This window comes from Sinocyclocheilus grahami, unplaced genomic scaffold, assembly GCF_001515645.1.
Source record: "Sinocyclocheilus grahami isolate Dianchi unplaced genomic scaffold, SAMN03320097.WGS_v1.1 scaffold633.1, whole genome shotgun sequence".
NCBI lineage: Eukaryota > Metazoa > Chordata > Actinopteri > Cypriniformes > Cyprinidae > Sinocyclocheilus > Sinocyclocheilus grahami.
The window spans coordinates 79,970-104,426 of record NW_015505812.1 but is presented as its reverse complement, the minus strand read 5'-3'; the positions used below and the strand labels follow the sequence as shown (position 1 = coordinate 104,426).

At 39.3% G+C, this 24,457-nt stretch overlaps 1 protein-coding gene across 1 annotated transcript in view; it reads right to left on the bottom strand.

The window, feature by feature from the left end:
- The window catches only part of LOC107558141 (protein phosphatase 1 regulatory inhibitor subunit 16B-like), a 53,332-nt gene extending 30,757 nt beyond the window's left edge, over positions 1-22,575 (bottom strand). The window contains exons 1-2 of the mRNA XM_016241765.1: positions 22,449-22,575; positions 479-822 (exon numbers count right to left, since the gene is read on the bottom strand). Coding sequence (XP_016097251.1) covers positions 479-737 — 259 coding nt within the window. The 5' untranslated portion in view covers positions 738-822; positions 22,449-22,575. The remainder of the gene's footprint in view (positions 1-478; positions 823-22,448) is intronic.
- Positions 22,576-24,457: the final 1,882 nt, after the last annotated feature.

The following is a 24,457-nucleotide window of genomic DNA, read 5'->3' as shown; positions in this document are numbered from 1 at the left end:
ACACATGCATTCAATACAATACAAACTTTATTTTCATAGCACAATTAAAACAACAAGTGCATTCCAGCATCATTACCTACAGTCACACAAACACTAAAATGTAAAACCTGATCACTCGAATCAATTCTAAAAGCTCTACTAAAAAGGTACGATTTCAATCTAGACTTAAAAGCAACATTTAATACGCATTGGTTCCATAATCGAGGAGCAGCCCGTCACCCTTTGATTTTAACGTCTGAACGAAGTGTGCGCTTCGCTTTGAAACCAAACTTGATGAAGGGATTAAGCCATATTGCACTTTCGGTTTTAGTTCATTTGACAGATACTGTGCCAAAGCATAATGAAACAAATATATGTTAAAAACTAGTTTTTGCCCGGAAGACCTATTGTTTCATACCGTCGTGTGACCACGATAATATCGCGATATTGATCACATCGTTACATCCCTACTTCCCATGCATGTGTGTCCCGGCCTCACCTTCATCCGGATCGTTCCTCGCCGAGGCCTCCAGCAGAGCGATGCTCGCCGCAAACGAAACCCTCCTGTAGTTCTCCCGCAGGTTCCCGTGACCGCGGCGTTTGTCGGTCTTGCGCTTCTTGTTCTGCATTTCCTTCTCGTAGACGGCCCATCGCTTGAGCTGCTGCGTGCGACGCTTCTGCGCAGCCCGGAGCCGTTCCAGACTGGGCACCTTATCCAGCTGCTGCAGCTCCGTCAGCAGCTCCAGGTGACTGGCCATGATGATGATGAGGGTGATGAAGGTGAGGCGGTGAATCTAACAGGGGCTGCAGCTCCCTGCCAAACCTCCACCCTTCATTCTGAACCTGGAGGAAGACACAGATTATGATTCCGATCCCGACAAACACGCAAAACACAAAGCAGCTCATAAAACCAGATCCACGGGGTTTAAAGTGTGAAACTGTGATAAATCGCAGCATAAAACAATTAACAGTTTAGTGTTTGTAATACAATGCCACTAGGTTTCTACAGTATAAAGTTCACCAGCATTTCTTTTAGCACAAATAGCATTTCCAACATGCCGTTGGCTTCATGTTTGGAGAGCAGAAGATCAGATCCACACACACACACACACACACGACACACTAGACCACAATGAAAAATGTTCTTGTTTGGTGACGTTTCCTCATATGTGCTCTAATATCGAAATAAATTGTAATATTTATCAAAAGAAATCTGCATGGTGAAAACAACAGGTGAATTGATGATTAATTTACTTCTGCTCTAATACGCCGTGTCTAAATGAAAACAGTCAGAAGAATCTGTGTTAAAAGGACGCATTTAAATGCAACGCAATTAAATATACTGGGCTTAAAATAAAATACATTTAAATACAAGTTTGTAACATTATAAAATACATTTATAATGTTACAAAAGATTTCGTCAGAAGATCAGATCCACACACACACACACACACACGACACACTAGACCACAATGAAAAATGTTCTTGTTTGGTGACGTTTCCTCATATGTGCTCTAATATCGAAATAAATTGTAATATTTATCAAAAGAAATCTGCATGGTGAAAACAACAGGTGAATTGATGATTAATTTACTTCTGCTCTAATACGCCGTGTCTAAATGAAAACAGTCAGAAGAATCTGTGTTAAAAGGACGCATTTAAATGCAACGCAATTAAATATACTGGGCTTAAAATAAAATACATTTAAATACAAGTTTGTAACATTATAAAATACATTTATAATGTTACAAAAGATTTTGTTTTCAAATAAATGCTGATCTTTTGAACTTTCTACTCATCTGTGAATCCTGAAAAATAAAATGTATCACGGTTTCCACACATACATATATTAGGGCTGTACATTTAACGCGTTAATTAGATTAATTCATTACGGTGAAAAATAACGTATAAAATTTATTAGTGCACTTCGCAAGAAAAATATGATGCAGAGCAACAACTCACTGCGTGATGAAGCCTAGAGAACGTAATTAGAATGTCCCTAAAATTCAAGATATGGGGCAAAATGCCCGTTTGAGTTTTTGTCTCATATTTACATAATATAGTTAAGCAATATCACACGAGCAATAAGTACAATATCACACGAGTGCAAATGTGATACTGATCTTATACAACAGTTCAATGAATAAAAAGTTAATATTGTGTTATTTTAGACACAATGTTGTCAGTTTTGCACAATTTTGCCAACGAAAATATAAAGACAAAGCAGAACTGTTCGTCTCCGAGCAACACATTTCTTAATCCACGTTTTGAATTAATTGGGTGAATTATTAGGCGCACTGGATTTGAAGCGGCGCTACACAGAGCGATCGGTGTGTGACATCAAAAGCATCGCAGAGTCGTCTGCTCTCTAATCACTCTCGCGGTACTTTGATGTCACACACCGATCGCGCTGATGCTGATGATCCGCTTCAAGTCGAACAAGCTAATGATTCCGAAAATATAAAGACAAAGCAGAACTGTTCGTCTCCGAGCAACACATTTCTTAATCCACGTTTTGAATTAATTGGGTGAATTATTAGGCGCACTGGATTTGAAGCGGCGCTACACAGAGCGATCGGTGTGTGACATCAAAAGCATCGCAGAGTCGTCTGCTCTCCAATCACTCTCGCGGTACTTTGATGTCACACACCGATCGCTCTGATGCTGATGATCCGCTTCAAGTCGAACAAGCCTAATGATTCAATGAACCATTCATAAAGAGAACCATTTACTTCACTCCTGAATGAATCAGCCATCTGAACGAATCAGATGAATGAATGACTCGATGACATTTACTACCACCTACTGGCAGTTTTAGTTTATTATTTAGAGTATCATTTCATTAAAGAAATAATTTCATATTTCCATAGCAATAACATTAATAAAAATTATTGAAGGTATAGTTCACCCGCCCAAAAATTTAAATTGTCATCATTTACTAAAAGAGTATATGTAATAAATTATGTTGAATCAAACGAAATATTTCTTGCTGAAGCTACTTTTTGTAATGTCTGTTTGATCCTTTACACAAAAATGACTTTAAAGTATCTTTTGGGAGTAATATCTCAGCCAAATTTTAATTAGATTAATTAATCGCCACATCATGTAATTAGATAAAAAAATGTTAATCACTTACCAGCCCTAATATATATATATATATATACCCCACAAACACTAACCCACACCATCCTGCCCTCATGAACACATAGAGCTGTTCGTATGGTGGGTGTTGAGATTGTTCTATATAAATGCAGCAGCAGAGGCCCAATATAACCCATGTCTTTCTGCTGTATGTGGGGATTTACCAAAGTCATTTATCAGGCCGCAGGAGAAGAACATGGGCTTCACACATTACCGAGCAGATGAAGACGCCACGCTCATCTCTGCTGCTGTGCAATTTTCCACTGGTGAAGTGGGCAAAGCTGCAACACACACACACACACAGAACTGTCACATCCTGTCACCACCGGACGCCATCGTGCTGCTGTGCAATTTTCCACTGGTGAAGTGGGCAAAGCTGCAACACACACACACACACACAGAACTGTCACATCCTGTCACCACCGGACGCCATCGACACACACACACACACACACACACACACACAAACAAGCCTCACCATTTCCTGTGCTTATCGCCGAGACTGATCTCAAACACGCTCATCCTCCAGAGGAGAGAGCAGGTGAATCACGCGTGTGCGAGGGCCTCGTTTTCCACTTCTAGCCCACGAGACACACACACACACACACACACACACAACTTCCCCTCGCAGACGTCTGAACCTGTCACACACAGGAGACGCTCAGGACATGCACTCATAACCGAACAGTTTCATTCAGCATCATTAATATACAGGACATTCTAGGGCTGGGCGATTAATTCTAATTTAATGTTTTGCCACAATTTTATTTTTTAGAAATGGAGGAATCGCGATTTTGAATAGTAATATTCTCAAACGTTAGAATTAGACACTTTGACAATATGCCTGTGTGATTATAGTAAAGAGAAAAGAACGATCCACGTGTGATGCGCTCTGTGAAGAACCATAAATATATCGTTAGGCACCATTCACTCAGAATGCGCTTTTGTGTTGACAAAGATGCGACGTGGGCAGTGGAATAGGAACAAAATGCAAGAAGATGGGAGTGAACTTCTTTTAACTTGAGCACCGCATTTTTAGAATGCTGTTTTATGCAAGAGATGCGAGCGCAACTGTCAAACACGTCCATGTTTACAATCAAAAAGCAGCGCAATCAAATAAAAAAAAACTATCTACTAATGTATATCTGATATTTCATGTTTGCATCTTGGTGACAGACTGAAAGCTGCTGTTGTTTTTACAGAACATTTGTAGTTAATAATAGTCTACTGGTGTTATACCTTCAGTTATTTTGTACAAGTTTGTACAAGATGTAGTTGTAGTTCATGCATCTTTTCTGCAAAGATGTCATGTTGACATCTTCATGTGTGCTGCACTTGGAATAGAATTTTCTTTAACTAGACGGTTAATAAAGAAAAAGCTACTTCAATCATGTTGTAGTTAAATTTTCAAGTTGATTAGTTAAAAATCGTATAAAATTGAGAATCGGTCAAATGTTCTAAAAAAATAAAAAAATAAATAAAAACCGAGATTTAAATTGTTTGCCAAATCGCCCAGCCCTAGCACATGCTTTCACACTCTTATCGTAAACTCTTCAGCAGATATCACTGATGTGTAAATGTGTCGATGTTCATCTGTGTGAAGCTTTAGTGTTAAACTTCCGGCTGGCACACACTCTATAGACCACAGTAAAAATCACAGAATAAACATGATAGGACTAGAGGTGTGCGATATGAATCTTCTACGATAATACTGTAATTGTTGTTTTGAATGTGTGAGCTGACATTAGAGAGTACGGTGTGCAAAAACCAAACAAAATCACACCTTGAGAGCCCATGCACTGACTGTGTGATGTATTTTACTCTATAAAAAATAAAGGTTCTGTATTGGCATTGATGGTTCCGTGAAGAACCTTTAACATACAGGCTCTTCATAGTGGAAAAACTATAATTGCTCAAATATTATTTGCAATTAGGTATGCAAAAGGCTGGAAAGTTTTCACTAAATTTTGGAAACATTCCAGAAATTTTGGAAACTTTCCAGGATTTTTTTTTTAAATCTTCTGGGAATTTCTGGAAAGTTTCCGGAAATTGCTCACCCCTTTGCAACCCTAATTCCAATAAGACGGAAAAAAAGTTTCCTTTAAGAACTGATGACTGAAAGGTTCTTTGAGGAACCAATAAATATTCTTCTAAGTAAAAAAACCTTTTAGGAGCTATTTTTAAGAGTGGAGTAGAATGCCGTTTTAATGCCAAAGAAATTTAGTTTGAAACAAAGCCAGAGCAAAAGCAGTTCATTACTGAGTGAATCAGAGTTTTTGAACAAATCATCTGAGTGAATGATTCAATCACCATTCATAAAGACCAAGAAATCTGATTGGACGAACATTTTATACTCCTACGCCTTCCACAGACGATATAAATACATATAGGCTAAATACATTTAGAGCACTTCACTTAGTGATTGCTATTGGGATGTGAAGAGACTTTCAATCAGCAGAACAAAACATGTTTTTGAACCAAATCACCTACCTGCCTTTAATAGAAAAATTAATTTATATCACTGCTGAGCAGAATATGATGAATATGAAAAGCCTGTAAGTTAGCGGTCCACGACGTGCCTAAACCTGTCAAAGCACCAACAAAAACACACTCAGAAAAATACTGTCTACTCATAACCGAACAGTTTCATTCAGCATCATTAATATACAGGACATGCTAGGGCTGGGCGATTAATTCTAATTTAATGTTTTGCCACAATTTTATTTTTTAGAAATGGAGGAATCGCGATTTTGAATAGTAATATTCTCAAACATTAGAATTAGACACTTTGACAATATGCCTGTGTGATTATAGTAAAGAGAAAAGAACGATCCACGTGTGATGCGCTCTGTGAAGAACCATAAATATATCGTTAGGCACCATTCACTCAGAATGCGCTTTTGTGTTGACAAAGATGCGACGTGGGCAGTGGAATAGGAACAAAATGCAAGAAGATGGGAGTGAACTTCTTTTAACTTGAGCACCGCATTTTTAGAATGCTGTTTTATGCAAGAGATGCGAGCGCAACTGTCAAACACGTCCATGTTTACAATCAAAAAGCAGCGCAATCAAATAAAAAAAAACTATCTACTAATGTATATCTGATATTTCATGTTTGCATCTTGGTGACAGACTGAAAGCTGCTGTTGTTTTTACAGAACATTTGTAGTTAATAATAGTCTACTGGTGTTATACCTTCAGTTATTTTGTACAAGTTTGTACAAGATGTAGTTGTAGTTCATGCATCTTTTCTGCAAAGATGTCATGTTGACATCTTCATGTGTGCTGCACTTGGAATAGAATTTTCTTTAACTAGACGGTTAATAAAGAAAAAGCTACTTCAATCATGTTGTAGTTAAATTTTCAAGTTGATTAGTTAAAAATCGTATAAAATTGAGAATCGGTCAAATGTTCTAAAAAAATAAAAAAATAAATAAAAACCGAGATTTAAATTGTTTGCCAAATCGCCCAGCCCTAGCACATGCTTTCACACTCTTATCGTAAACTCTTCAGCAGATATCACTGATGTGTAAATGTGTCGATGTTCATCTGTGTGAAGCTTTAGTGTTAAACTTCCGGCTGGCACACACTCTATAGACCACAGTAAAAATCACAGAATAAACATGATAGGACTAGAGGTGTGCGATATGAATCTTCTACGATAATACTGTAATTGTTGTTTTGAATGTGTGAGCTGACATTAGAGAGTACGGTGTGCAAAAACCAAACAAAATCACACCTTGAGAGCCCATGCACTGACTGTGTGATGTATTTTACTCTATAAAAAATAAAGGTTCTGTATTGGCATTGATGGTTCCGTGAAGAACCTTTAACATACAGGCTCTTCATAGTGGAAAAACTATAATTGCTCAAATATTATTTGCAATTAGGTATGAAAAAGGCTGGAAAGTTTTCACTAAATTTTGGAAACATTCCAGGATTTTTTTTTTTAAATCTTCTGGGAATTTCTGGAAAGTTTCCGGAAATTGCTCACCCCTTTGCAACCCTAATTCCAATAAGACGGATGCTCAAATATTATTTGCAATTAGGTATGAAAAAGGCTGGAAAGTTTTCACTAAATTTTGGAAACATTCCAGAAATTTTGGAAACTTTCCAGGATTTTTTTTTTAAATCTTCTGGGAATTTCTGGAAAGTTTCCGGAAATTGCTCACCCCTTTGCAACCCTAATTCCAATAAGACGGAAAAAAAGTTTCCTTTAAGAACTGATGACTGAAAGGTTCTTTGAGGAACCAATAAATATTCTTCTAAGTAAAAAAACCTTTTAGGAGCTATTTTTAAGAGTGGAGTAGAATGCCGTTTTAATGCCAAAGAAATTTAGTTTGAAACAAAGCCAGAGCAAAAGCAGTTCATTACTGAGTGAATCAGAGTTTTTGAACAAATCATCTGAGTGAATGATTCAATCACCATTCATAAAGACCAAGAAATCTGATTGGACGAACATTTTATACTCCTACGCCTTCCACAGACGATATAAATACATATAGGCTAAATACATTTAGAGCACTTCACTTAGTGATTGCTATTGGGATGTGAAGAGACTTTCAATCAGCAGAACAAAACATGTTTTTGAACCAAATCACCTACCTGCCTTTAATAGAAAAATTAATTTATATCACTGCTGAGCAGAATATGATGAATATGAAAAGCCTGTAAGTTAGCGGTCCACGACGTGCCTAAACCTGTCAAAGCACCAACAAAAACACACTCAGAAAAATACTGTCTAATTATTATGAAACAAAATCTTAGAAAATATTGAGATAACATTTTTTGTCAATAACAAACTGCAACAGAGTGTGTGTGTGTTCATCAGCGAGAGTGCAGGTGTGCTGAGAGGACAACAGCATCAAAGACAAGACACGCACACACACACACACGCGCACACACACACACTCTCTCTGCTGGGTCACACAAACCGCAGCTACTAGAACATGCAGTCAGTTTCAACCAGGACAAAAACATACTGCACAAATAAACCAGAGAATCAAACTCCAACAGCAGCGGCTCATTTTCCCGTTTGACCCCGTGACCTCATGACATCCGCTGGTTATTATTAAAAATAATAAGATAAATAGAAATAAAGTGGATTTCATATGGCTCTTGCTAACCTGCACTGATCTCCTTGGAACTTTTAATATTTCATATGAATTTGAGAGCAGATCACACAGGTTACGTCAAATATAAATCAACACCCAACAGTGTATTTCATCACTACAGAAGATTCAGATCAGATCTCATTCAGGAACCCAAACTAGGATGATGGGATATAACGAGCGTTTCATATCCCATCAGCATCGTCAGGCAGACACTAGTGAATGTCAGCAGTATTGGGTTAGCACAGGTTAACTCGGCTGTTAATGTGTGATGTGTCAACAGCACCGATCTGTTTAGAGGCAGCGAATACTTTCAGGCTGTTTTCAGCACTTAACAACAATAGAGACGTGCACAAGAGCCGCCAGCGCCTGCTGATCTCATAACAAGAATGGTAATTACATTACAGGATGCACACACACATGCGCACGCGGTTGTAAGTGCTATAATCAGGTCCCCGGTGCATCTACCAACCAAGGAAACGTGAAAAAGATTAACCCAGTCACTTAGTTTTGGGAAGCCTTTTTCTGCAAGCATCTGAGAAAACTAGCGCGTCTGATTTCTCTCCCTTGGTGATGTGGCAAAGGGATCTCATTATAATATTACCGACCCGTAATCTGTAAGTTTACACCCACGGCACCATCATTTGATTTCGCAAGCGACAGCGGTGCAGCAGCTCTAATGCCATGATGAAAGTCTGAGCGAAGCATGCTAACTGTTCTGTGTTTGTCTGCAGAGACGAGCACAGAACACTGTTTAGAGTCCCAGCCTCAGAGACGACAGAGCAGTGCATTTATTGATGTATTTACTGTATATTGCTGCTGCCACACAGATCTAAAATAAACATGCGATTTATTTCCCAGCTGTTTACCTTCACAGACATAACCCACAGTTTTTGTAACTCGTGTGTTTTTAAGGTAAACTTGTGTGTGAATGAGAGCTTAGTTTAGTACTCGCATGCTGCGACAGCCGCTTTCTGTGCGTGTGCTTCGGATGTGTGCGCTCAGAAAACCCTATATCAGAAGTTTAAACTCGTATGGTTTAAGACGCATGATTTCAGCATGATAAACATGATAATCAGAACCAAAACAGATGTTTTTAGCTGATACCAGCTGTAAAGGCACAGCTCTATTCTGGAAAAGGGGGCGGGGAGCAGCAGCTCATTTGCATTTAAAGACACAGGCCCGAAAAACAGCGTGTTTCTGCTTCCACTCAAAATAGGCATTTGCAAAATGATATAATAAATGATCTGTGGAGTATTTTGAGCTGAAACTTCACAGACACATTCTGGGGACACCAGAGACTTATATTACATATTGTAAAAGGGGCATAATATCTCCACTCTCCACTGGGCTCAATGTTTCGCTTTACAATAACGAGCCTTTACTGTTACTGCACAGTAAAAAATTACCGTGATTTTAACGGTAAAAGACTGTAAAAAAGCTACAGTAAAAACCTATTAGTTGGTTACTGGCAAGTTCCCTGTATTGAACATTACATGTAATTTTACAGAAGAAGAGAATGTATAATTTACAGTGAATAACCGTAAATTGACATTCCCAGAATTCCCTGCATTATATTTCACACTTGATGTTTTTTCGTTAAAATAGATGTGTTTTTTCTTGTCAGTTGTGTACATTAGGGTTGTATGTTGCAGCTAATGTTAAATTTATGTTTATTGCATTATTTCAGTTTCATGTGTGTCTCCATGATGGTGTTCAGTGTTTGAGTGAATAACTCTCTGCACCTTTATATGTTAGTATTTAAAAGCTGCTTGTGATGAGCTTTGGTTCATCATGTGACTCATCACCACCTGCTTTTGGTGGTTATCAGTGTATTACAAAGCTACAAAACAGATTTCAGTACTTCAACAGACTGGTAGCCAATATTAACATTATATCAGTTAATAAAATTACGTTTTTTGAATGCAAGTTTAAGATAAATTCGTAAAACCTAAAATGTTGCTACTGTATTTTTTACAGTAGAATTCTGGCAACCACAGCTGCCAGTTTTTAATCTTAAATTTCATGGATTTGTTTTTTTGCAGTGCGCTCTAATAAAAGTACAGTTACTTGTGTGTGGATGCATGCAAGTTTATTATGATGTTATTTTTCCGATGCATTTGCAACATCAAAGTACATCAATATAAATGGTCTCGTCTCATCTCAAACTTTATTTCTAAAGCACTTTCAACACCACAATGTGGAACCAAAGAGCTGCACAGAAAGAATAAGAAATTAAAACAAACTACTAAGACGTATATTAACCACAATGAAAAACAACTTACAAAGCATCTTCAAAAGCCAAAGAAAACAGATGAGTTAATTCAGCACACTCTGAAAGTCTACAAGATGATTTTACAGACAGAAAAGGCCCAATCGAGGGACTATAAGCAGTAATTCATCCTTTGAACACAGAGAAATATTAGATTGATGCAGTCGGATTAAATCAGAAACATACTCTGGTGCTAAACCATGCAAAGCTAACATATAGCAGCACTTTGTAATGAGTTCTGTATCATACAGACAGACAGACAGACTTTATAAGCCCGTGTTTGCCAAACAACGGTATAAGCAGGGCCTAAAATTAACAATCATACAATCAGCATTGATACAGTGTTACTCACCAGATGACTGGTAACTTTTTTTAATAATTCTATCGATGTCTGAGAACACAATATGGTTTAGCTCAATCATCAAGTCAAAGACCGTGTAGTGATTATATAAATATGTAATCTTTCCATAGTTTGCAGTAAACACTGCTTCACATGAACTGCTGCGAGTTTGAGTCGCCTCTAACATGCAAAAACATCCCAACATCTTCCCTAGTCTGTACTGAGAAGTATCTATGAACCTGCTGTCAACAAAAGAGAAGCATCAAAGGAGAAGTTTACCTGTGGTTTCCGCTAAAATAAAGCACTATGGTTTTTAAAGAAATACGCATCACATACAGTTTAGCTCATACAGTTTCATGGCCATAGAAGATATATACAGTATATATACATTTTCTCAGGTCACCGGCCTGAGAAAATGTTAAGCAAAATGAGACTTTAATATGTTAAACCTCTCCCACACAAATAAAAAAAACACTCACTCAGTACAGAAGTGTGATCAATTCAACAGGTAAGAAACAAACTATACTCTTCAAAATAAAGGTGCTTCAGGTGATGCCACAGAAGAACCTTTTTGTCTGAATGGTTCCTTAAAGAAGCTTTAACATCTGAAGAACCTTTCTGTTTCACTAAAGCTTCTTTGTGGCGAAAGAAGGTTCTTCAGATTATACAAAGCTCAGAAAGAGATGCTTCTTTGACTGAATGCTTCTTTGTGGAACCAGAAATGGTTCTTCTATGGCATCACTGTGAACAACCTTTTAAGCACCTTTATTTTTAAGAGTGTAATTTTGAGGTATAAAAAACATTTTAGTTTTTAACTTATTTTTGTCTAAAATACACTACTGAATCAAATTAGTGTTAAGCCTAATCAAAACCTAATTGAAACCCGATTCCCGCAGGACACCGCTGTTCACACCAGCTGAAGAAAACAAGTCAGGATTTAAACTTAGTCGTGACCTCTGACCTCTTCAGGGCACTCATGTGACCCTGAGCTCCTCACACACACTCACTCACACAGACACACACACACACACACACACACACACTCAAACAGTGTGTGAGGGAAAATGTGCGGTAAACACATCACAAAATAACCCCAGACAGAGTGATCAGGTCAGAAACCCAGCATAAATCGGTTTACTCTGTGAAAATGATCATATATCATGCTTAATAATACAGCACTTCAGTAAACAAACATTAAATATTGATTGAAGTTAAACTGACTATATGAGCAGACACAGAGCTCATGATAGGAAAAACACATTCTTTTTCACATATTTTACATTATTACAACACCTCTCTCCCCAGTCTGTCATGAACGGCTCGAATAGTTCCTGTATCAAATGAATGTCTGCCTTCTGAAATACGAAATGTGCTGTGATTGGTTAGCTGCGCCGGTGTGTGCGGTGATCGGTCAGCTGGGCCAGTGTGTGAGGTGATCGGTCAGCTGGGCCGGTGTGTGCGGTGATCAGTCAGCTGGGCCGGTGTGTGCGGTGATCGGTCTGCTGGGCCAGTGTGTGAGGTGATCGGTCAGCTGGGCCGGTGCGTGCTGTGAGCTCTCATACTAGGTTGTTCAAAAAACACATTATTTTTCACATATTTTACATTATGACAACTCCTCTCTACCCAGTCTGGCATGAATGGCTCGAATAGTTCCTGAATCAAATGAAGGCTCGCCTTCTGAAATACAAAATGTGCTGTGATCAGTCAGCTGGGCCGGTGTGTGCTGTGATCGGTCAGCTGGGCCGGTGTGTGCGGTGATCGGTCAGCTGGGCCGGTGTGTGCGGTGATCGGTCAGCTGGGCCGGTGTGTGCGGTGATCGGTCAGCTGGGCCGGTGTGTGCGGTGATCGGTCAGCTGGGCCGGTGTGTGCGGTGATCGGTCAGCTGGGCCGGTGTGTGCGGTGATCGGTCAGCTGGGCCGGTGTGTGCGGTGATCGGTCAGCTGGGCCGGTGTGTGCGGTGATCGGTCAGCTGGGCCGGTGTGTGCGGTGATCGGTCAGCTGGGCCGGTGTGTGCGGTGATCGGTCAGCTGGGCCGGTGTGTGCGGTGATCGGTCAGCTGGGCCGGTGTGTGCGGTGATCGGTCAGCTGGGCCGGTGTGTGCGGTGATCGGTCAGCTGGGCCGGTGTGTGCGGTGATCGGTCAGCTGGGCCGGTGTGTGCGGTGATCGGTCAGCTGGGCCGGTGTGTGCGGTGATCGGTCAGCTGGGCCGGTGTGTGCGGTGATCGGTCAGCTGGGCCGGTGTGTGTTGTGATTGGCAGCACTCGGCGCCTGGTCAGGAAATGTCATGCCCCTTTACCATACCATACCTGCTGCGAGCTTCAGTGTAAATATTGCGTCAAAATCAAATCAATTTTAGCGTGATTTAAACCCAGATGATTGTAATCACTCTAAGTTCGTCTGCTTTGGGAAAGCTAGCGTGTCTCCGACACAGTGATAACACTCGTTGCCTTCTCTAGTGCAGCTCAACCAGGTCTCGTCCCATTCGTCGATATTTGTGACATCACAAATCCCGGAAAATATGCGTTGTAGTCCAAACGAGTCGTTCGTTAGAGTTTTTGAAAAGTGATTTCTGTTAAATAAAATATCTCCTTTTAAAGTGGACTTTGAGCTTTGTAACTTTGCTGATCTTTATGCTCAAACAGCAACATTACAGACTAACTAAAGTTGAAAAAGTGAAAAAGTATAATAGCACCCCTTTAAAGGCGATTTTCTCAATATTTAAGATTTTTTTGCACCCTCAGATTCCAGATTTTCAAATAGTTGTATCTCAGCCAATATTGTCCTATCCCAACAAACCATACATCAATGGAAAGATTATTTATTCAGCTGTCAGATGATGTATACATCTCAATTTCAAAGTTGACCCTTATGACCACACAGGGTCACATTTGTGCACATACATGGAAATTCTGTTATTCTCCGTGTTATTTCTAAACAATTCGAGATTTATGAATGTAATGGCAGTTTCTGCTTCAAGTCCTCGACAACTAGGACAAAATATGCGTTGTAGTCCAAACGAGTCGTTCGTTAGAGTTTTTGAAAAGTGATTTCTGTTAAATAAAATATCTCCTTTTAAAGTGGACTTTGAGCTTTGTAACTTTGCTGATCTTTATGCTCAAACAGCAACATTACAGACTAACTAAAGTTGAAAAAGTGAAAAAGTATAATAGCACCCCTTTAAAGGCGATTTTCTCAATATTTAAGATTTTTTTGCACCCTCAGATTCCAGATTTTCAAATAGTTGTATCTCAGCCAATATTGTCCTATCCCAACAAACCATACATCAATGGAAAGATTATTTATTCAGCTGTCAGATGATGTATACATCTCAATTTCAAAGTTGACCCTTATGACCACACAGGGTCACATTTGTGCACATACATGGAAATTCTGTTATTCTCCGTGTTATTTCTAAACAATTCGAGATTTATGAATGTAATGGCAGTTTCTGCTTCAAGTCCTCGACAACTAGGACAAGAAATCCAGCCTGAATACATCAACCTTCAAGGACATCAGAGAGAGCGTGTGTGTGTGTCTGTTTTTTTATTCTGGTGGGGACTTAAACCTGAGTACACACAGACTCATGTCACGGTGGGGACCTAAATTGAGGTCCCCACAGGTAAACAAGCTAATAAATCACACAGAATGGAGTGTATTGAAAATCTGAAATAGCAGAAAGTCTCCTGTGAGGGGTAGGTTTAGGGGTAGGGTTGGTGTAGGGCAATAGAATATACGGTCTGTACAGTATAAAAACCATTACGCCTATGGAGAGTCCCCACAAGGATAGCAAACCAGACACGCGTGTGTGTGTGTGTGTGTGTGTGAGTGAGTGAAAGTGTGTGTGAGTGTGTGAGTGAGTGTGTGAGAGGGAGAGAGAGGGAGCGAGAGAGTGAGCGTGTGAGTGAGTGAGGGTGTGTGCAATTGTCAGCTCAGGCTGTTTCTGGGTCAGCATCTCCCCAGTTTTCAGCCCAAACCAGGCCAGCTATAGAAAGACACACAGAAAGTGAGAGAAAGAGCGGCGCTGCAGCAGCAGCAGAAGAGCAGCAGGTCATCTCATCAGGTTAGAGGTGACACACGATTACCTGTGACAGGTGAAACAGCCATAACCAATCATTCTGATCATCTGTAACGATCAGCAGCAGCTCCTGTAGAAACACAGCGCTGCAGCTTATGGATTCAAGTCAGTGTTTATGGAGTTACCGATGGTAAGCTGCAGCACCGGTTTCATCATTTGCCCACCGCCGTCGTTTAGATTTTTTTTAAAGTAATAAAAATAATTTAGTTCAGTTAAAGAACAGACACTACAATTAAAACCTGAACTTGCGAGTCGAGCCGACTGATAAGAAGAGTGAGGCGAGACAGACAAGACGATGACGGAAGATTTCGTTTCAAAACTAGATGCAAAAGCGCCTGTTTGGCAATATTTTGGATTTTGTAAACTTGTTGACTTTAGCCGTTTATCTAAGAAGATGATGTTTTTTTAAACATTCGTTTCTCATTTATTTGGTTCCACAGTGTTTGCTGGTTTTTATTTTATTTAAACTTTGTGTAATTTATTTGACATCAAGGTGTATGCCATGCCTCCAAGCTTTCTTATTCGTTTTGCTAATAAACGTTCTCTGTTTCTTATTTATTTGGTTCCACAGTGTTTACCTTTCAGTTTTGTATATCTATTCAAACTTTGAGTAAGTTATTTGTTATTTTATATTAGCAATTGACGCCGAATTGACGCTAATTTGAAAGTGAAAGTAAAATGCGCACGGCATTTTTAAGCTATTTAAAAGTGAAGGAAAGCGAGGAAAAGAGGGAAAAGAGGTTTGTTCATGGTTTCGGTTTCATCTGTTGATGATGGTGACATGAAATTAAGAAAAACTTCTATTCTGTAAAATGTCTGCAAAAAATTGCAAATTCTAACATTCATATTTTTGGCCACCTGAATTATTTATTATTTCCAGGTTGTAACTTCATGAAATTTAAATCATCAAACAACAAAAAAAAAATTTTTAATTATCGAAAGAGTTTTCTTTTCATTATAGTGAATAGTTACTAGTTTGAAAATGTAACATTTCAATAATGTAATGACACATTCACATGTTCACAGTTCTCTGATGTCAGTTAATAGTTACATGCAGGTCAAGAAATTAAATATAATATAAATCTAAAATTATTAATGAAATATTTTTATAAAATAAAAGATTTAAGGGTTTTTATATTAAAATTATTTATTTATTTTAAGTTTTTACAATTCAATTATTAGCTTTTCATCAACTTGAAATTCCCAGCTAGGGAAACTCTGCAAAAAGTTATTAAAACAGAATCTAGAAAAATTCAAATGGAAAACAGAATTTGGGAAAAAACAAAAATGTGACCCTGCAGCACAGAAGCAGTGTTGAGTCGCTGGGGGATATTTGTAGCAATAGCCAACAATACATTGTATGGGTCACATAATTAATACCACAGTTTTTGTAGGCTTTTTAATTTAAACAGTAAACCTGTAGTGCAAGTAGTGCAAGTAGCAAACAGTAAACCTGTAGTGGGGAAGTCATGGCCTAATGGTTAGATAGTCGGACTCGTAACCCAAAGGTTGTGGGTTTGAGTCTCGTACCGGCAGGGAGTGTAGGTGGGGGGAGTGAATGTACAGCGCTCTCTCCCACCTTCAATACCACGACTGAGGTGCCCTTGAGCAAGGCACCGAACCCCCAACTGCTCCCCGGGCGCCGCAGCATAAATGGCTGCCCACTGCTCCGGGTGTGTGTTCACTGTGTGTGTGTGTTCACTGCTGTGTGTGTGCACTTTGGATGGGATAAATGCAGAGCACTAATTCCTAGTGTGGGTAACCATACTTGGCCACATGTCACGTCACTTTTCAAACTTTGTTTGCCAGTAAATGCAAGGAATTATTCAAATTTAATGTGATTTAAAATTTGAAAATTAATTTAAAATTTAATTAAAAGATTTTGTATGCACTCATTTGATTTGAAGTGACACTGCATTCACAATAAACATTTTATCAGTTCAAGCAATTTATGGAAGTCGAACCCTAGTTACAACCGTGAACTTCCTAGCTACACCCTAGCAACAGCCCAGAACTCCCTAGCAACAACTCCAAACTCCCTAGCAACACCCGAGCAACAATCCCAAACTCCCTAGCAACAACTCCAAACTCCCTAGCAACACCCAAGCAACAACCCCAAACTCCCTAGCAACACCCGAGCAACAACCCAGAACTCCCTAGCAACAACTTCTAATTCCATAGCAACACCTGAGCAACAGCCTCAAACTCCCTAGCAACACCCAAGCAACAACTCAACCCTGTGTTAAACTTCAAGGATTGCAGTAAAAAAAAAAGTGTAATTTTTAATAATAATTTTAAAAACATCATATTAAATCATTAAAAGAAACTGAATCCAGAACACAAAATTAAAAATTCATTCATTCATTCATAGGCCAATATTAAGTACATAACATAAGTACAATAATACATAAGTACATTTTGAAAGTTTTATGAAGTCAATTGATTAAGACATCCTGTTTGATTATTTCAATTTAATTAAACCATTTAAAGGGGTGGCTGACTTGTTTTTTTCTAGGATTGATTGTGTTTATTTGGTGCAGTCTAACATGTGTTAATGCTTAAAAAATAAAAACGCACGTTTATTCTACAACGCACTGTCCCTTCTCCTTTGAGCGCTCAGATGATTTTTATCAGGGTTTGTGACGTCACAAAGCAGCTTGTTGTAGTCCTTACCAGCCATAACTGTAGGCATTAAACTGCCATGATTTTAAAAGACGATATCTTCGTTTGCATTGAACTTTCCGCATCGTAACTTTGCAGATATTGTTTATGCTCAAGCAGCAACATTACACGCTAACTAACGTAAAAAAAAAAGTGAAATTGCAATCAACTACCCCTTTAAATAGAATCCAGAAAAATACTAAAATGGAAAACAGAATTAGGGGAAAACGAAAGAGATTCCACAGGGCTCATCAACACATTTCCTTATTGCTGCTCAATTCACTTTTCCTGCCAACTCATCGGAGGCCATCCGTCAAAGCTTTACGACGATTATGTCAGCATCCAGACCCACCTCGCCGTAACCGCTCTTCTAAATGTCAAATTAAATTGAAGGCACGCCAGCGATTCTCTCTAGATTTAAAGCTAATTAAAGAACACGAGCGAGAGCCGTCAGTCTCTCGTCTGCTGCTGAAGCGCAGCACGCTGGGAACTAATCGCTCTCTTTTCGGCTGCTTTAAAGGAGTAATGATTGCGCTTTCATTAATATTTCACACTGGATGGACGTCTCGACGCAGCAGGAGAACAAACCGGTTTCAGGACTCAAGTGGACAAAAAGCAAAAGCTTCAGAAGGCCATGCATGCAGACGCAAGGATGCATGCAGACGCAATCTCTTCTTGAAAAGCAATGCCAGTCTGCAGCAGCACATGCATGCAGAAACACACACACACACACACACACACACACACACACACACATACACACACACATACACACACATACACATACACATACACATACACATACACATACACATACACATACACATACACATACACATACACATACACATACACATACACATACACATACACATACACATACACATACACATACACATACACATACACATACACATACACATACACATACACATACACATACACATACACATACACACATACACCAAAGCCGCCTGGTACAGGAAGGCACAAGAAAAGGCTGCGAGAACGAAGCTCTCAAAATATCTGACTGTTCTGATGCATCTCAAAATGAAACTTCAGAAACCAAAGCCACACTTGAGATTTACACCGTCACGGTTACAGCAAAAGAATCTCACAGTCTCGTCATCATCAGGATCTTCACACCGTTTATCGTGTTTTAACCCTGCACAAAGCAACGTCTCACACTTCTCATTTTGAGGGCAAACATAACCAGACATAAACATAACATAACATTACCAGATTAAAACCTTTTTAAAAAAATGAAACATATGAACTTGCGGAGTTTGTGAAATACCAGAAAATGATGAACCTTAAACCTCATGAGATCTGACTTGTGTGTCCTTATCAGAATTACATAACTAATGACATTCGTCCTTGATGCAATATGAGGGTGGTAGTAAAAATTATGATAAACCGTTTATATTAAGTAAAGCTGTAGTACTGGCACACGTCTCACATTATATTTCTGACTAAATTCAACATGATGCTTGGTTAGTCTGCATTAAAGTCAACGTTGACATTGATTATTTCGTGCAACTGCAGCAAAAACTTGGAAATGCATGCAATCTCTGAAGCACTTGTGTGTTTTGGCTCATGTTCACCGAACAACAATAAAAGGAAAAGTCTAATGCAAAGTCTCCTTCTTTCTCACACACACAGTTACCAGCCCGGCCCGTGAGGTCACTTCCTGTACAGGATGTAAGGCTGTATCTGATTGGCTGAGAGGCTCATTAATAGCTCTCACATGGGGCAGAAACGTGTGTAAACACAGACTGATGGGTAAAAGTCATCAACCACCTCCTTTGTCAGATTTTGGTCACGACTAACAGCGTTCTGACATCCTTTTGACACATAGAACTAAAAAGCCCTTGTGCTGATGTGGGCAATGTTTGCCTGGAAAAGGAAAAACTAAGTCGTGGCTCAGCAAAAAAGGAGATTTGTGTGCCACTTGCTCTTCAGAGCGAAGTTTATTGCAAATGCAAGTTGTCACAAAAATAACAAAACAAGCCTTTTGCAATCACTAAAATTTGTGTTGCATTGCAAAAAACTTGCTGCAGCACTGCATCTGTAAACCTGCAGCAGATGCATGCACCGACACACACACAGTGTTTTAATCTCATGCACCCACGTTAAGCTGTAAAGCGCGCTGTAAACAGGTCTGTGCCCAGATTAAACTCACGCTGTAAACCGGGGTCACTGTTCAACTCGACGTCTGCAGCAAACGCAGCGCATGGATTACACAGCCGCAGGTGTTTGTGAAAATCCAGAGACGCCACACTGCTCAGAAAACAGCTTTTGATGTCAATCACCATGTGCGGGGCATATTAATTAATAAAGACGTCATCTGTTTTACCCAGCCTGTTAATATTACATGAGTAACAATCTCATTTCTGCTGCTGGAATTACTCAACAGCACAAACTCGCATGATAACACCACATCACAACATCAGAGGATCATCGTGGGATATAAGTAGCGGTCTCGGCACTTTCGCAAGGCAACCGTTTATAGCTAATAATAACAGAGTGAGAAACGAACGAACGGCCTGTTCACACCAAGACAGATATTCAGTGCGATAAACATTTTAATTTGAATGAACGGCTGTTAATGCATCTGTTTAGACCGACACGAACATATGCATGCTGTCAATGCGACATATTTTTACAAAGAGGAGATGCAATCGCTTTCCATCACACTGCAAAGAAAACTAGCCGACCAATAGGATTGACACCTTTGGTCACATGCTCAGAAATGCTGCTGTTACATGAAACCACAACCTGGTGGCGCTGTATTTAGTATTTTACTAAGCCACAAAAAAAAGAATCCGGATCCAAATCCTGGTGTTGTTTGATAAACACGTAGCGATTACAAAAATCTGAATTACGTGTTTGAAAACGCAAATACTGTTTGACTCTTCGTAACGAGTGGACGTCAGTAGCGTAAAGTTACGTAGCATTTTGTGTCTTGGAGTAACCAGGGTATTTCTGTTATTGTCAGACAGTAATTGTGCATTACCGTTTAGGCCATTTCCCTTTTTTTACGTATTGAGAAAATCGCATGCAAAAATTAGACAAACATTCACGTAGGTCTGAACAGGTTTTAGCAATTAAAGTCGCAATGAAACGGAACAAGCGACAAATTTTTTTCACCGACATGTACTTCTCAGTGCATCCGTTGTTGATTGGATGTTGAGATGTGGGTGTAGCTCTCAAAGCCAGAGGCGGAGCTTAATGTGAGCTTGACGCTGATTGTAAGAAAGGGGCGGGGTCTTAGTGAACAAATGATTGGCAGATGTCACCAGAGAGAATCTGTCGTTTCACAGAAATAAAATTAGGTTATAAAAAAGTAAAAACATGCATCGATGCATTGTGAATTTATATTTCATGATGACTTTAAAATGAGGCGCCGTCTGCAGCAGAGTAGATCAAATGCATCTGTGTGACGACTGTCAGTGTGAATGTGTGCATGCACGACAGCGCCGCAGGTAGACACGCATGACGGAAAACTGTCAAGCGGATCAGACAGGCAGAACAGAACTCTTCCTCCAGCACACAGGTGACACCAGAACACTTCATAAAGCCAGTTTAAAGGTCGCAAAACTCTCACTAATGCACCTGATCAAAGCAGAAGCTCAAATGCCACTGAAGCCTTGCGGTTTAATCCTGAGCATCCCGATTTAAAATGAGGAACATTCTTGAGCGAGGTCAACTGTGCGACAGGCATGTCACAAACCCTGAAGCCATTCTCTGTACGAGGAAAAGGAACTGCAGCTCATGCAAACGATAAACACACTGTTCTGATGCTGATTTGTTCAGACGCCATAAATCATGAGTTGAAGAACATCGAGAGTCTCTTTCACCAGTAAAAAACCCACAGTTTTGGGTCATTTACCCTGGTAAAACCAAGGCATTCTTTAAGGTACAATGTAAATATACCGTTTAAGTAACAAACGATATACAAATATAATATCAAACACCAGAAATAAGACCACATTAGTAGCTATTATTAACAACACAAGTATTATCTGCAACAAAAGCCAAATATATATGTGATAAATGTGAGCACAAAAGCAGTGTTGAGTCGCTGGGGGATATTTGTAGCAATAGCCAACAATACATTGTATGGGTCACAATTATACATTTCTCTTTTATGCCAAAAATCATTAGGATATTAAGTAAAGATCATGTTCCATGAAGATATTTAGTAAATGTCCTACCATAAATATATCAAAACTTAATTTTTGATTAGTAATATGCATTGCTAAGAACTTCATTTGGACAACTTTAAAGATGATTTTCTCAATATTTAGATTTTTTTGCACCCTCAGATTCCAGATTTTCAAATAGTTGTATCTCAGCCAAATATTGTCCGATCCTAACAAACCATACATCAATGGAAAGCTTATTTATTCAGCTTTCAGATGCATAAATATCCATTTCAAAAAATGGACCCTTATGACTGCTTTTGTGCTCCAGGGTCACATTTATGGTACAGTTCGACGTTCCGATTCAATTCGCGTCTGAACGCATCGAGGACAAATAACGCTCCCGCGTTCCGCGCATCGATTTATTGATTTATCACAGATCGATACTCACACAGACAGACAACATCACCCCAACAACTCCGAGCAAACACACTGGCACAGAAACACCGCCGAAGCCGCAGCGCCTGGAAATGCCGCAGTAGAAAGTACGCGAGCAAACCGAGCCGTTTAACGGACACAAGCGTTCAGAAAGTTGCTTTCCTCCCCGCTCCGGTGTGACTCCGACAGCATACCGCGCTGTGCTCTCTAACAGTTTGAGCGGATTCCCGGGAAACGCGTTGTAGCGGCAGCATCCGCCGGTGACGTGTACGTGTTACTTACTTACCGCGCGCGGAACGCCGTGATATTCCAAACGTTAATCTCGGGAAAGTGCGCTGATGAAGCGGCGGGCGCTGGAGAGCTCGGTCCCCGGTCTGAGGTCACTCCTCCTGGGCGGGGCCAGACAGCGACGCGCTCACATCCTGCAGGAAGCGGCTCTCAGCTTCTTCATGTCTGTCTGCGCTCCACTTCTGTTACATTGTAACAGCATGACAAATATCGGCCTACATCAAAGCAAATAGCCACACTGACTAAAGTACCATGTTAAAAGCTGGTTTTTGAACAAGTACCATGTTTTAGTTTTTTTTGCTCTTGTTTTTAAAGGAACTGATATTAAATTGTACAACAAATTTAAGGAAAACACTGAAGAGCATCGACATTAAACGTTATAAGTAACAAACGAAGCTAATACAAGAGGGGAAATACAAATGAATAAAAGTAAAATCAATACAATTGTAATTTATTTGTAACGTTGATAACAAACATAAAGTAAATAACCACACTGACAAAAATACCATGGTAAAACCTTGTTTTTGGTCATGTACCATGTTTGTTTTAAAGGAACTGATATTAAACGAAGCTAAAACAAGAGGGAAAGAATCAAAATCAATACAATTTAATATATATATAGCCTGTGCCGCAGTAGAAAGTACGCGAGCAAACCGAGCCGTTTAACGGACACAAGCGTTCAGAAAGTTGCTTTCCTCCCCGCTCCGGTGTGACTCCGACAGCATACCGCGCTGTGCTCTCTAACAGTTTGAGCGGATTCCCGGGAAACGCGTTGTAGCGGCAGCATCCGCCGGTGACGTGTACGTGTTACTTACTTACCGCGCGCGGAACGCCGTGATATTCCAAACGTTAATCTCGGGAAAGTGCGCTGATGAAGCGGCGGGCGCTGGAGAGCTCGGTCCCCGGTCTGAGGTCACTCCTCCTGGGCGGGGCCAGACAGCGACGCGCTCACATCCTGCAGGAAGCGGCTCTCAGCTTCTTCATGTCTGTCTGCGTTCCACTTCTGTTACATTGTAACAGCATGACAAATATCGGCCTACATCAAAGCAAATAGCCACACTGACTAAAGTACCATGTTAAAAGCTGGTTTTTGAACAAGTACCATGTTTTAGTTTTTTTTTGCTCTTGTTTTTAAAGGAACTGATATTAAATTGTACAACAAATTTAAGGAAAACACTGAAGAGCATCGACATTAAACGTTATAAGTAACAAACGAAGCTAATACAAGAGGGGAAATACAAATGAATAAAAGTAAAATCAATACAATTGTAATTTATTTGTAACGTTGATAACAAACATAAAGTAAATAACCACACTGACAAAAATACCATGGTAAAACCTTGTTTTTGGTCATGTACCATGTTTGTTTTAAAGGAACTGATATTAAACGAAGCTAAAACAAGAGGGAAAGAATCAAAATCAATACAATTTAATATATATATAGCCTGTTTTTAAAAGTAAAAGTAGTAATAAAAGAATACATAAACCATACATGGATTAATATGGTAAGCATTCATTTTCTGACTTTATATATATACTATTATTATTATTGTTATTCAACTTTAGTCCAGACTCAAGGTCCATTAGCAAGAGACACACAATACAGAACAATACAATACACATAAAAAAAACAGTTATACCAGTACTTCCTCATATTTCATAATATGTTGTGTAATTTCTGTGATTGTTTTCATTGTTAATAGAACTTAGAAACATTATCAGCTGTCTTTTCTGTCTGCTGTTGTGTTGTTCATTTATTGATTGGTTTCATAAGATAAATGTAAGAACACAAGCAGATGTACAGACTTAATCTATAGGTAGGATAGAGAATGCAGTGGTTATAAAATAAAGAATATTAAATATTTGTTAGGTAGCACAGGTTTATTAACTTAAAGATGAAATAGCTTGGATGTTTTGCTAGATTTATGTTATTTTTCAAAAACACTAAATAATGCTTTGCTGACTGAATTTATTACGATGAATGTGAAATTCAGCAAGCAACATTAA